We start from the raw sequence: 15,332 nt of genomic DNA, 5'->3' as shown, positions 1-15,332 counted from the left end.
CAATAGAGTGGTTTTCAAATATCATTTTATCCTCAGGTCACCCTAAGGATGCAATCCCTATCTCTGTAACTGAGGATGCAAACTACTAATGCCTGGGTGGGGCCAAGCGTGGCAGGTTCAGGTAAGAGCGGTGGGGTGGAGCGGGTAGGGAGCGGTCAGGTGACTGGAATAGGGAAAATAAAATAAATAAAACCACTTACCTTGCACCCGCCACATCGCTGACTCCAAGCCACAAACTTATCCCAGTGGCAGACATATACAGATTTGGTTGGGGGACACCTGGCTGCCAAGATGATGTTAATAACTTCAGGAGGAAGATCAAAGACACTCAACTGTTGCCACTCAATCTCCAAGCATGGAGTTGTTAGGTTGTGCAGGTTCAGGTGCAGAACCCGGTCCTCATACTGCAAGATGAGATCCTCCTGAATGGGCAGCCTGATCAGCGGATAGATACCCATGCCCAGGAATTCTGGATACCATATTCTTCTTGCCGAATATGGGGTCACTACGGTGACTTGTGCCCAGTCGGTCCTGAACTTCTTTAGAACTTGGAGCAGGAGATGTATCGGTGGGAAGGCGTACAGAAGCCACGAGTTCCACTCTAAGTTGAATGCGTCTCTGAGCTAGAGATTCCTTGGGAACCCCAATGCGCCTAAGTGCTACCATTGCACGTTCTTGGTGGTGGCAAAAAGATCGCAGCAGGGTTATCCCTACTCACAGAAAAGACACCGGAACACTTCTGGATGTAACTGCCATTCATGATCGTCACGGTGTTGCCGGCTTAGTTAATAGGCTCTAGTATTCAGAGAACCTGCCAGGTGGTGTGTCATCAGAAAAATCCCTGGATGGTCCAGCCACGTCCGAAGAAACAAAGCCTCCTGGCACAGGGTCCATGACTCAACCTCACCTGCTTGTTGCAGTACCACATGGCAGTGTTGTTGTTTATGAGCACCTGCACCAGCTTCCCCTTGATGGAGGGCAGAATGGCTTTCAATACCGAATGAATGGCTCTCAGTTCCAGAAGGTTGACATTGAGCCTAGCCTTCACTGGCCAACCCTGAAACGATGCATCAGTGACCACTGTGAGCTCTGGATAGGGCGAGGAGAGGGGTCTGCTGCTGATCCAGTCGTGGTCCCGCAGCCATCATTGCAGATCTTCCGCAATCTCATCCGAAATCTGGACCAGATCGGAATGATGCCCCTGGTGCTGTGCCCACTAGGACTTACGATCCAACTGCAGAGCCCAAGTATGTCATCTGGTGTGTCTTCCTAGCAGGACACAAGAGGCTGTCAGTCCCGGAAGTCTCAGAGTCATCCTCACTGTGATCCAGGACAGAGGTTGAAACACTGAGATCATAGTCCAAATGTCCTGGATTTTCCAGTTTGGGGGATAGGCAGGAAGCAGCATCATGCCCAGAATGGCTCGAAAGAAGGGGAGCATCTGCAAAGGAGTCAGGTGGGACCTCATCACATTGATAGTGAATGATATTAGGAGGTTTGCCATAGTCTGGAGGTTGTTGGCAACTGCCTGGGGCGACCCCGCCGTTAACAGCCAGTTGTTGAGGTTGATGAAGACTGGAGCCCCGACCTCTAAAGATGTGCTGCTACCATTGCTATACCTTTGTTGACACCTGAGGGAGCACAGCAAACTGAAAATGCTCATGGCCTACTGTGAACTACAGGTAAAGCCTGTGTCTGGAAATAACGATCCTGCAGTCCCTGCCCTACCATCTAGTCTCCAGGGTCAAGAGCGGACAAGACCTAGGACAGGGTGAGCATGTTGAACCTGTTTTTTTTCAGAAAGGCATTGAGAAGGCAAAGGTCTAAAATGGGATTTCAGCAGCCTCGGAGTCATCCTCACTGTGATCCAGGACAGAGATTGAAACACTGAGCTCACAGCCCGAACATCTTGGATTCTCCACTTCAGGGGATAGGCGTGAAACAGCACCATGTCAAAATGGCTCTGAAGAAGGGAAGCATCTGCAGAGGAGTCAGTCACAATCACTGCAGTCCTTAAAATCGTGGTCAGACCCCAGGCACACCAGAAAAAACACATGTGGGTCAGTCACAGACATTTATTTGCAACTTTCCACACAGAGTTAAAACCCTGTACATTTGGGAGATGAGTGTTCTCTTGTACATTGTTTTTAGTAGAAAGGTTAGTGGAAGTGTCTGAAAGAGATGAAGGGTAGCTTCGGATTCTCATCTGTTGGCTCAGAAAAAAAGGAACTAACAGCATCGTGCATGGGTGGCCTCTATGTTGGCACACACACGTCATGTTTGGTATGGAGCGACCTCAACACGAGTCATCTGGCCCACCTGTCACTGCACAGGGGTTGTGTTGGAGATTTTCCAGATCCAGTCTGATGCCTGGGGAAATATTCAAAAGGTGAGGAATTTGTTGTTGTAAGTATATATCAGAATAAGGGCACAACGGCAAGGGGAGGATACCCCTCTTAAATTCCCATTAACATGCACTGTAGCCCTTCCAGAGACTAATGGGCTAGAAAAGGGCAGGTACTACACCATAGCATTAGGGGACCTTCTGTTAACACTCCTCAGTCTGACCCATCAAAACGGATTTCAGGAAAAGTCTAGGGCAGCCTGCAATTCACATCTGCTGCCTGGGCTCTCCCTCTGTCCCTTCACATGAGGCATCAATAAAATAGAGCAAATACAAAAATTATTCAAGGATGCTTGTTACAATATGAGCTACCCATGCTTCATACATGCATCTTCTACTCACATAAAATGGTACACATGCACAGCACCCCTGCCCACATGAACGGGAAAAGACATCGTTGAAGGGGACTGGCAGACCACTTTTAAAAATACAGGAGAGGCCTGTAGGCTACTTTTTCTAGCAGATGACAAGCAGTGCTTAATTTGAGCCAGTGGTTTCTGATGCCCAGCAAAGCCACTTAATTGTCAACACCGGCGGTTGCGAGTGTACCATGCGGTTTATTAATTTAGAGATGAGCACTAAAACAGTTGTTTATTACTTCAATATACATTTAAACTGACCAATACCTACTGCCCAAGCCATTTATACAGCTTTGGGGGCCTGCAACAGTGTGAATTATCACACTTGTAGAGTGTGATGGTTAGTAGTCATGATGGCACTGTCATTGGCAGCACTGGTAGGGGCAATGGGTGATGCAAGCTGCAGTGACCTCCTGATGAAAGCCCCGGCACTTATTTGTGTTTTGCAAATTAAGCATCGATTACAAATGCCTGCCTCCTTTTGAAATCATATCGCTACCACCACTGTGGGTCCTCCAAAGCCTGCTGAGCTGAGAACAGCTATGCTTCCCCAAAGGAGTATACATATGGTGTGCCTTTCCAACCACCTGATCTAGCTCTGGGTCTAAAGCCTTCTCACCAAAGATACTTCCAGCCCACACACATAATAGATGTGTGTGCTGAGGCTGGGTCAGAAAGCCGTAGCTTGCTAGGGTGACTTGAAGGCAGGACGCACACTCTCCAGAGCCATGCAGGGAAACTTTCTCCATTTCAACACTCTCTGCTTAACATCTTTTGAAAGCATATAAGATATGAGGCTTATGTATACCCACCACCTCACAGATGTCTCACCAGATCAAAATACCATCAATCACCTCATCAACCATGTCCATCCCCCACACACCAGGTCGTTGGAGAACATATTCCAGCACTCAGAATAGGTGCAAATTGTACCCAAGTAAAATGTCAAAGGTACTCTTCTACCTTTTTTCCACTAGAATTTTTGGCATGTACACTTTTGGGGCTTTAATCAAAACTTGGGCAATCATGGAGGTGCACCGTCAGTGCTCTTAAATTGAAGCCTATGTGTGTGGTTAGAAAATAGCCTTTCCGGAATTCAAGAGATGGAGCACTGCAGAAGACAAGCTCCGAATTATATTTACTTAGATGAACCACAAGTGAATACTTTAGAAACAAACCGTCAAACAAGCTTATTATGTGAAATATTAATTTTCAGTTAGAAATAACAAAAGAGAGGCAAATTGTCAAATAGCTTCTTATAAATGAGCAATAAAGGTAAATAGATTGATAGAACAATTTCTAAATTGAGCTGTACCAGAGTATGTATGCTTCAAAAATGTCACTTACCATTGATTTCCTCCAGAACAGCATGGTCCAGGTCTACAAAAAAGTATAATGGCAACAAATTTAACAGGGATTCCAGAAATGTACGGTTAGCACATTAACCACATAAATTATATTTTTAGTTAAATAGTGACTGATAAAATTGTAATACATACATTAAGGATTAAAAAACGGAAGCCTGAGCAGTAACCAGTAAATCCTGTTCGTTGTAAGAAATTATTCATGTACTGCTGTAAAAACAGTCCACTGCAGGCTGCCAAATACCAGTACCAGCGAACCATACTTACCATTAAAGTCCTACAAATGGGACAATTTGAACTATAATAGGTGACCCAAAGCTCCAAGTATTAATCCGCTGTGGAATCGTACATTGAATTTTTAAACACTTTGGTCAAAGGCTGTTTTTAAAAATAGACTGACAAAGCCATCATGTGGGGGACTGTCATAAACATGTGGGGTGCCATGCTCCAGCAAACACGGGTAGAAATTAAACACTGGTCTGAGGATTGGCTGTCCAAGCCGTCCATATGTAGGATATACCAATACCACTCATCAGTCTGCCACACGGTGGATGAAACATTTTTTAAATAAAAATTAGAATGGTGTTGAAACAAGGAGCTCAAGCTTTTTCTCTCACTGGCTTGTCTATCTTTTGCTGTGCTTATTACAAAAATAGACCTTCTTGGTAATTAACTGCGATGCAGAAGGGACCATTTGAGAATCCAGAGGCTTATCATATATTGCATTTCAGCCTAAATGGCCTTCAGGCAGAGGATCAAAGCAGTAGTGCAATTTTTCAAAGAATAGAAAGGAGCACAAACAGGAGCCATAAAGACAGAGCAGCATCTTTTGTTTAAGATTGAAGACAGGCTGCTTCAAGTCAATGGAATCTCCGTGGAATACAAAGAACTTATTTTCTTTAGGTCGAAATATCTACGGTGAAAATTGAAGGACAAATCAAATGTCACAGCTTTAAAACAACTTTATCTGTGGCTACACTTATAGTTTAATATTTCCTAATACAAAACACATTAAAGTATCGTTCAACATGCACTGCGTTCAAAAACCTGTACATTTCACATTGTGCAGAGATTTTATGTTAAATGCTATATATATCATTCTTTTTAACACTCAAATTTTTTGAAACACTCAGTCACTGGATGATGTCATAACTAATGTCATTTGAGATGTCATCAGTGATATCATCAGTTATGTCACTGACCATGTTATGAGTGATGTAATATGTGAGGTCATAAGCAGTGCATTGTGGGGGCGTGAGTTATAGTTAACTCAGGTAACTATAATGGCTGGATTTCTCTGGTTTTGTATTAGTAAAACCTGACCCTAACTATAACGTGCCTGTAACCTTTGATTTTTTCTAGTGAAGTTCTAAGGTTTTTTAATTCTATTTGCTAACTGTAACGCCCTTGTAAGCTTTGTTTTTTTCAATGAATTTCTAAGGTCTTTTAAATACTAATTCCTAACTATAACGTCCATGTAACCTTTGTTTGTTTTGGTGAATTTCTAAGGTTTTTTTAACTAGCAGTCACAATCTCAGAGTGGTGGGGAAAGGGGGCTGGGCCTCTGACCAGCTCTCAGGAATTCTGCTTTGTAGGCCTTACAGGAGGTGCCAGGAGGACCTCTTGGCCCCCAAGGGGACTGTATACCCCAAATAGTAGTGCATCAGGAGGCATGTTTGCAGAGTGGGGGAGAAAGTGGGTATGGCCTCTGACAACTTCTCAGCAATCCTGCTGTGTAGAATTTACTGGAGGTAACAGGAGGGGTAGTTGGCCGCCCAGAATGTCCTTGGGGGCCAACTACCCCTCCTATTACCTCCAGTAAGTCCCACACAGAAGGATTGCTGAAATCTGATAGCAGGCCACGCCCCCTTTATCCACCACTCTGCAAACGCACCTCATGATGCACTACCAGTAGGTTGATGAACCCTCCTTGGTTATTGAGGGTCCTTGGGGGCCAACTACCCCTACTGTTACCTCTAGCAAGTCCCACACAGTGGGTTTGTAGAGAGGTATTCGGTGGCCACGCCCTCTTTCTCCTCCGCTCTGCAAACATGCATCCTGGCATACTAGTATTTGGGGGATGAAGTCCCCTTGGCTCTTGAAGGTCCTTGGGGGCCAACTAGCCCTCCTGTTACCTCCAGTAAGCCCCACACAGCTGGACTGCTGAGAGGTGGTTAGAGGCCACGTCCCCTTTCTCCACCACTCTGCAAAAGTGCCTCCTGGTGCACTGCAGCTTGGGGGATGAAATCCACTTTAGTCCTGAGGCCCTCAGGAGGCAAGGAGACCTCATTCCCCCACCAGCAGTGCGCAGAGAGGCACGTTTGCAGAGTGGTGGAGAAAGAGGCGTGGCCTGCGAGCACTTCTCAGCAATCCACTGTGTGGGGCTTACTGGAGGTAACAGTGGGCTAATTGGCCCCTAAGGACCCTCAGCAGTGAAGGGGACTTCATCCCCCAAACAGTAGTGTGCCAGGAGGTGTGTTTGCAGAGTGGAGGAGAAACAGGGCGTGACCACCGGAAACCTCTCAGCAAACCCACTGTATGGGTTTAAATAAATGGTTTAAATGAAACGGGAGGGGTGCCATGCAGTCCCCTTCCTTAGGCCGATTTCGGCCGGGGGACTCCATCCTACGAGGCTAGGCCTATATTGATATTTATTTTTTAAAAGGGGAGTGAGCGAGCGGCCCCCTCACCAGGCCAATTCCGGACTGTGGGTCTCATCCACCAGGGCCTGGCCGTTTCTTTTTTTTAAGCTTTTTTCTTTCAAGGGAGAGAGACCGAGTGGCACCCCCTCCCGGGCCATTTTCGACCCCATGAACCCCATCCCCGGGGCTACACCATTATTATAAAAGGGGAGGGGCCACGCAGACCGCCTTCCCAGGCAGATTTTGACCCCAGAAACCCAACCCCCCAGGGCCAGGCTTTTTTTTCTTTTTCTTAAAGGGTGGGGGCTGAGTGCACCCCTTAAGGGCCATTTTTGGCCCTGGGGACTCTATTCCCAGTGCATGGCCATCTCGTAGGGGACTACGGGGGGGAGCCTGAAACCCCCACGGTCCCAGCCAGCCCCCACCTCAAGCGGGAGCCAGCATTCCTTTTTACACCCAGGGAGTTGCTGACATGCAGCTCCCTTGGTGTAAAAAGCAAAGTGTGCTCCACTTTGAACAAGCGAGAGCAAAATGCTCTTACTTGTTCAAAGCGGAGCACTCTTGTTTGCTATGGGATGGCGGGAGCACTGCTCTCCCGCCATCCCATAGCAAACTGCAATGTCCCTGGGGTGGGCACCCTAGGACATTGCTGGAGCCGGCCCTTTGGGGAGGCAGTCCCCAGGGCCATTAATGCATGGCCCCCTCCCTTCTTAAAAATAGCCCCAGGGAGGTGGTGGTCCCCGGAGCTGCATGGGGGTGCCGGAGCTCCCCCTGCATCCTATTTACATATAGCCCTGGTGACCTGCAGGGGAGCTGCATGGCCCCCGGATTTCAAACAATTAGCGCCGGGAAGGTGGCGGTCCCCGGACCTGCGTGGGGGCTGGGACCCCAACACATTATAATTAAAAACAGCCCGGGGGGGTGGCGATCCCTGGGGTTGCAAGGGGGCCGCATGGCCCCCACGTTTCAATTAGCCGAGTCACAAGATGGCTGCCAACACTTCATGGTTTGAAGTACTGGCAGCCAATTGGATCTCAGGCACGAGATTGGGAGGGTTCGCTGATCCACCGTGGCCACAGTTATATATCTGAGAAACCTTTACATTTCTCAGAAACTACTGAACAGATTTATACCATTTAACAAAAAGTGTGCTTTCTCGACCAACAGCTACCTTTTTTGCCAAATGTGGTGTAGCCAAGTCTAAAGTTTCCTATGGAAATTAACATAGAGAAAAAGCGATTTGGGACTCCCCTTTTCAAGAACAGCTTTTTTAATGGAAATCTGTTCCTAACATTAACTACCTACTGACGACCGCCAGAAGGTAATGTATATACATAAATATATATATATATATGTATGTATGTGTGTATTAATATTGCTATGCAATTAGGTAGGTTTACATTAATAACCTCGATAAATTTGAGTACCATATGCCGACAAAGATGATAAGAGATGTATGGTGGGTAGAAATTATTATGGCTATGTTGAAGAAAACCTTTATATGTTGTTTATCGTGGCCAAGAGATTTATAGTTCAGTAAAAATGTAGCATTCATGTTTGGGGTCAAGTTCAACACCAAAGATGCACATTCACCCATCACACAGATTGCCAGTGTGGAAAGCCAAAACAATTGCAAATATGATTTTTAGAGAATCCCCAACCTGGCCTTTCTCCCTTTGGACAAAGTGCTTTAACAATAATCGTTAGGGATGAAGTCAGAGAGCAAAGAGTCAGCTTCAGGGGAGATTGAAGCCTAAGGCACAGAATATTAACGTCTGATGAGGAGAGAAAAATCTGAAATTTAACTTGATATTCAACTGCTGAAAGTGTATTAAGAAGACAGCATTTGAGGTAAGATTGAAAAGAAACACTGGGGATATCTGACCACAGCAAGGAGAGGTGGACGGGGCTTGGAAGTAAACATGTTTAGTTCAGACTACTGATGCCTCAGTTAGTGGTCAATGGGGCACTCACCATGTACCCTATTAAGTCCTGTAGATTTATGCAAAGATGATCATCTTGGCTACATAATAGAGAATACGTCAGGTAATGAAGCATTAACATTGGATGCTTCCTTTTGCTCCATGCATCTGGGACTCAAGTCCATTCTTGGCAGCGCAGGTGGGAAGGCGACAGTCGGGAGATGCAAATGCTGTTCCGGTTTTTGGATAGGATCTTAGGTGAGAGGGTGCATATGTTGTGCTTCACATTTCTGTTTTAAAACCATGACAGACTCTAGCAGAAGAGGTTACTATCAGGCAGATCAAGCATTTTAATTCATGGATTATGCACCGATGCCACATGGTGGATGAATCATGATAGAACATGTGTCGATGGTGGGAGGAACTGCCCACACATACTTGTCAAGAAATATCCATGGTCTACCCTAACATTCAAATTGCAAAAGTGCCTCTTTGTGTCCAGAGACTAATTTTGGAAGAAGCTTGGAAGAGGGTTTTCCTGAATACAATAAAAATCGGAGTGGAATTTCAGCAATAGGTCAGGTAAGTGAGAAATCCTTAGTCCTGCTACAAAGGTATTGCATTTTTCAGAAGAGAGAGATGGTAGACTATTAATCCGTTTTGTTGATGTGACCTTCCTGAAGGAAGCAGGCTGAGGCCAGAGGTTTTGGCAGAAATTGCTTTGAATTATTGCTGGTTGATGTGGGCTGGGGGCTGAGGTAAGAAATTGGAGTATTAGTTGAGGAGGGTGAGAACGCACTTCAAATAATAATCACAATCCTCATCAGGGTGAACCACAAAAGTCACTAAATATAGTTGTGCTTAACACTCAGTCACCTTGGCACAAAGAAGTCAGGCTTTACTTAGAGGCAACGTGTAAAGTATTAATGCAGTACTCAAAAAGTAATAATGTTAAAACAACCCAAAAATATCTGAAACCAATCTAGGAAAACAGAGAATACTTTTCTAAATGAAATGACACCTTAACCATAAAAATCCAATAAGTGGAACAGGAGATATAAACTTTAAAGTTTGAATTAAAAATAGTGCCAAAAATCACCAACTTGGGGCGTGGCCAGCCAAGATGGTCGAGCGGACGTGAACTGCGAGCGCTCCGCTGTTAGGATGATAAATGGCACATTAAAAAGACTTCTAGTGGATCTTGCGCTATGCTACCAGAGCGGCAGTATCTGTGCTACATAACGAAACATCTGACATCTGTTAGGGAGTTCAAACAAGAACTACGCAAAGTTTTGAAGACAGATATGAAGGCCTCCTTGGAGAATCTGCACGCAGAACTTCAAAGCAAACTCACTTGTCTTCAACAAGATGAAGATAAAAGCACAAAATCTAGAACACCGTATACTCAAGATGGAGCCCACAGCGAAACGTCCTCAGATGCATCTCCAGGCATCTCTACTAAAATGTGAAGGCAGATATGAAGGCCTCCTTGGAGAATCTGCACGCAGAACTTCAAAGCAAACTCACTTCTCTTCAACAAGACGGAAATAAAAGCACAAAATCTAGAACACCGTATACTCAAGATGGAGCCCACAGCGAAACGTCCTCAGATGCATCTCCAGGCATCTCTACTAAAATGTGAAGATCTGGAGAGCAGATCCTGGAGGGAGACCATTCGCATCCACAATCTGGAAGAAGGTGCCGAGGGACTCGACCACGAGGCATTCGTACTGGGCCTGTTCTTGGAATTGTTGGGCTCTGCAGGACCAACAGTAAAAATAGACAGAATACATAGACTGGGGCTCCCAAATCCAGTAAACAACAAAAGACCGAGACGTACTGCTAAGATTGCACTCCTTCAAGATAAACAAAACAATTCTACAGGCGGCACGGAGAGCGGGGGAGGTGTCATTCCAGGACTTTACTTTTGCTCTGTTCCAGGATATACCACCCGCTACCCTGGCTCGGAGCCAGCAGTTCTGCCCAATCACAGAGAAATTGAGCAATGACTCCATTAAATACAGGTGGACATAGCCTTTTGGTATCGCCTTCTTGACACAGGATAAGCCCTATCACGCTACTACCTTCAAGGAGGCAGCAACCACCCTGAATCTACCAGTACCTGAGGACCCAGAAGGGGGAGGAGAAGAAAGAGACTATACAGATTGGGAACAAGAAGCGGCTGGTACTGACCCTTGGTAACCTCAGAGACACCAGCACCAACAACACAAACGCTGACCCGCTTGCCGCAGATACTGAAGGGTTCCCCTGAACTGCCACCGAGGCCACATTAAGAGCCTCGGTCAGCTTGGAACGTAAATAGCTTGACTGGATGAGAGACTCGAGAACAAAGCGGAACGGTTCACGTGATTGCAGCGGAACTAGGTAGCCTTGCCATTATGACGATTGGATTGTATTGCTAGAAGTTATTACTGTAGAAATGCTTTGGTGAGCCATTTTCACCTTACATTGGCGAATTCTGACCGCTCCAGTAGATGCTCTTCTCTCTAGAGAGGACAGCTTCACATAGGTATTGTTAAAATGTTCAAACAATTTGCGGGTTAGTTTCTACACTTTTTTTCTTCTCCATTTTTCGCACAGAGGAAACATGGGCACAAATACGATGTCACCAACCACAGGTACACAGGGTTAGGGCTTATATCACAGGTTTAGAGAGAGCTGGGATAGGGGGCACAGAGACAACTAGAGGAGCTTGAAACAGTGCACATGAAGATTTTACAGGCCTTTAAGTCACAATGGTAGTCACATCATTAACATGGAATGTCAAAGGGCTTAATTCTCCGGCCAAGAGGCACAAGCTATGGAAATATTTATTAGACCAAAGACATGAGGTGGTTGCGTTACAGGAAACATATATGAAATGCTCCAAAGATCATAGGCTACACCACAGAGCTTACCCGATTATCTGTAGATCGTTGGCACCATCAAAACATAATGGAGTAGCCCTATTATTCCATTCATCATTGAAGTTTCAAGTCAGATAGGGAGGGTAGACTGGCCATTGTTAAATGGCGCATCCATGGCAAAATGTGCAAATTTGCCTCTGTCTATTATCTCAATAGTCACCAGGGACACTTTCTGAATACTGTGTTGTCGACACTGAGTGGCTTTGCAGAAGGAGACATTGTTTTAATGGGCGACTTTAATCTCACTTGGGAGCCGAGCGAAGATAGCGCACACCCTCATAGGGCTAACACTGGTAGCTTTTTGAGAATACTGAAACAGTATTTCAAAGACTTGGGCCTGCTAGATGCATGGCGCCAAATTCACCCCACAGAGAGAGACTATACCATCTTTTCACACACCTACCGCACATATTCCCACCTAGACTACATTTTTGTGTTACCCAGGCACTGATGTGGGAGGTAACCGTGGCCTCGATTCACCCAATCTTGATATCCAACCATGCTCCAACCACTATTACTATGCAGTGGGATATGGCCCCAGCGAGACACCGCAGATCGTTCTTTCCAAGCTTCTTAGTACGCGATAGGTTGATACAAGATGAATTACAGAAGATCATTACAGACTTCTTTGAGCTGAACACCCCTCAAGACACCAGTTCAACAAAAACCTGGGATGCATTTAAAGCAGTACTAAGGGGCCAGTGTATTACTAAGAATGCGTCCCTCAACAAACAGAGAACAAAAGAAAGATTAGAGCTAGAGAAGGAACTGAGAGACGCAGAGAAAACACATAAAGCAATCTCAACCCTAGCATTACAAAAGATAGTTATGACAATCTGAATGCCATCTATAACAATAGAGCAAAAGCTTACACTCTTGAGACTTAAACGCACTTTGTATGAACAAGGGAACAAGGTGGGGACACACCTAGCCAGACAACTAAGAGTAAAATGAGAAAAAGAGTACATAGGGGATGTCCTGTCACACCTGGGAGAGAGAGTAGTTACAGACTCTGCAAAAGCTCACGTGTTCGGTCACTTTTATAGAGGGCTCTACACGAGGGAAACTTTGGCCAAGAAGATGCAATTGGATTACTTAGAGGGGGTGGACCTCCCATATGTTACTCATGCTCAAAATGAACAACTGGGTAGTTCCATCACCGAAGACGTCTGCAAAGCTATAACAGGGCTCAAGCTTCATAAATCCCCGGGCCCAGGTGGATTGACAGCTCAATTTTTATAAGACCTTTAGTATGGAGTTGCTACCACATCTTGTGTCCCTATTTAACTCCATGGCAGAGGGGGGAGATGTCCCCTTCTATGAGTGAGGCCTTAATATCGTTCATCCTGTAATTAGGGAAGGAACCTCAAAAGTGCGATTAGTGTCGACCAATCACGCTCCTCAATCTAGATGTAAAATTATATACTAAGATAATAGCCTTCAGGCTGGATAGTTTGCTACCGGAAATCATCCATCCGGATCAATCAGGCTTCATATCAGGCAGACAGACGCACAATAACTTACAGAGGGTGATCCAGCTAATCGAAAAAGCCAGCGTGAAATCCATTTCAGCAGCCCCGTTGATGCTCCATGCAGAAAAGGGCTTTGATCGGGTGGACTGGTCCTTTTTATTTCTTGCTCTTTGGAAGTTTGGCTTCTGGGATCAGTTTGTGGGAATGGTGAAGGCTAGCTATATTTGGCCTTGTGCCCAAGTGCTGGTTAATGGAGTAAGCTTGGATGTTTTTCGGGTGGGAAGGGGAACTAGACAGGGGTGCCCCCTCTGACCACTTCTGTTTGCTCTTAGTATTGAACCATTGGCAGCGAAAATTAGGTCATTGCCTACTATCTGAGGGATTCCTTTCGGCGGTGAGGAACATAAAATATCTCTCTTCACTGATGATGTCTTGATGACCATTACAGACCCCGCAAATACTCTGAGGGCTCTACGTGTAGAGCTACAGCATTTTGAGATGGCTTTCATATTAATGAGACTAAATCTTTGCTCCTCGGTTCGAACTTACTGCCTTCAGAGGTGGACAGGGTTGAGGAGGACACCTCATTCAGGTGGGCGGAGAGGAAAATTACTTACCTAGGTATTAAACTCACACCCAAGCTTATGGATCTTTTTAAGGCTAACTTTCTCCCACTTCCCCTACAATTGAAACATGATCTTCGAAGATGAGCTCCTCTGTATCTTTCCTGGCTGGGTCAAATACAATCTCTAAAAATGAATGTACTTCCGCGACTATTATATTTATTAAAGGGCCTATCAATTGATCTGGACCGCAGCTTTCTACCCACCATATGCTCCATGTTAATTTGCTTTTTCTGGCAGGAGAAACAAGCTTGCCTCACTTATAAACAGCTCTGTCTGCCAAATACTATGGGGGGATTGGCGATAGCAGACCTACACCTTTATTATAAAGCCTCACAGCTGAGAGTGATTGAGCTTCAGATGGACACTGGCTCCATATGGACTGAATGGTAGTAGGGCGATGTATATGGGACCTTCTCTGGAAGTCACAAAAGGATCGCCCGATAAACACTTATTTGAGCACCCCCACGAGAACCACTCTTAAAGTGTGGGACGAGGTCAACCGTAGGTCGGCCTGAACTATTTTGCCTCTCTGTACACCCAGATACACTACAATCCAGCCTTCCTACCAGCTCTACATACGGATGGCATTCAATGTGTGGAGGGAGGGGGGTGTCTAATGGTCTCTGACCTCTTTCACCGCCATGACAAATTTAACATTTGAGCAAGGTAGGAGGAATTTTCATCTTCCGGTATCAGAACATTACCATTACACAGAGCTCCAACACTGGGTATTGGGGACTGACATGAGAGAAGCAGCAACCAGGGACCCCACCCCAATTGAACATTTTGTGAGGATGGGTGGGGGGTTGAACGGCAATATCTCCTTCTTATATTCCTTATTACTCACAACACTTGATCACTCCTGCCCAAGGCACATCATTCTCTGGGAGCAGATACTGGATTAGGACGTTGCAGAGGTTCGGTGGGGAAAGTTATGGAAAGATATATCTAAGTTCAACCATTTCATAGGTCTAAGAGAAGCCCATTACAAGGTGCTTTTTGATTGGTACCTATATCCGACCAAACTGAAGAAAATATTCCCTGTGACATCTGAGATGTGCTGGAGGGGTTGTGGGATGTTAGGGGACTTCTGGCACATATATTGGGACTGCTCGTCGATTAAACCCTTCTGTGCTGAAATCTTGGCACATATTAAGGAAATCTTAGGATACCCAGTGCCAGGGGACCCGGGCGTTGTACTTCTAGGTTTGAGGGATGACTCTCTAAAATATCAAACAACAGGAGATAGATTAATCATGTGTCTTTCTGGGGGCAGCGAAGAAGGCAGTGGTGGGAGCGTGGAAGAGGTCAGAGGGCCACTCAGTAACACAATGGCATGCTCAATTGTGGCAGATATTAACAATGGAACGAATGACGGATATACTGTCAGACACATTTCAGAACTTTGAATACACATGGGGCCCATTGGTTCATTTCCTCTCTCAAGGGCTACCCTTGTGTGCCTGTCCGACGCGCACAAGTGCCCTACATCTCTTCCAGTTCTAACTTTGGCGCAGGAGATGACACCCTGGGATATTCCAATGAAAATCTGAGATAGATTTTGATTAGTTGGAGCCAGACCAGTACCTGCCAAGACAACTTGTATAACCCAGCCA

The 15,332-nt window shown here is 45.6% G+C and overlaps 1 protein-coding gene across 2 annotated transcripts in view; it reads right to left on the bottom strand.

Moving 5' to 3' along the window:
• CYB5R4 (cytochrome b5 reductase 4) overlaps window positions 1-15,332 on the bottom strand; it is a 1,096,425-nt gene that overhangs the window by 516,259 nt on the left and 564,834 nt on the right. For both annotated transcript variants that reach the window (XM_085611035.1, XM_085611036.1), the window contains exon 9: window positions 4,111-4,143. In XM_085611035.1, coding sequence (XP_085467161.1) covers window positions 4,111-4,143 — 33 coding nt within the window. The remainder of the gene's footprint in view (window positions 1-4,110; window positions 4,144-15,332) is intronic.

Source organism: Triturus cristatus, chromosome 6 (genome assembly GCF_964204655.1).
Source record: "Triturus cristatus chromosome 6, aTriCri1.1, whole genome shotgun sequence".
In the NCBI taxonomy this organism is placed as follows: Eukaryota; Metazoa; Chordata; class Amphibia; order Caudata; family Salamandridae; genus Triturus; species Triturus cristatus.
This window is presented reverse-complemented; position numbering and strand designations above follow the sequence as displayed.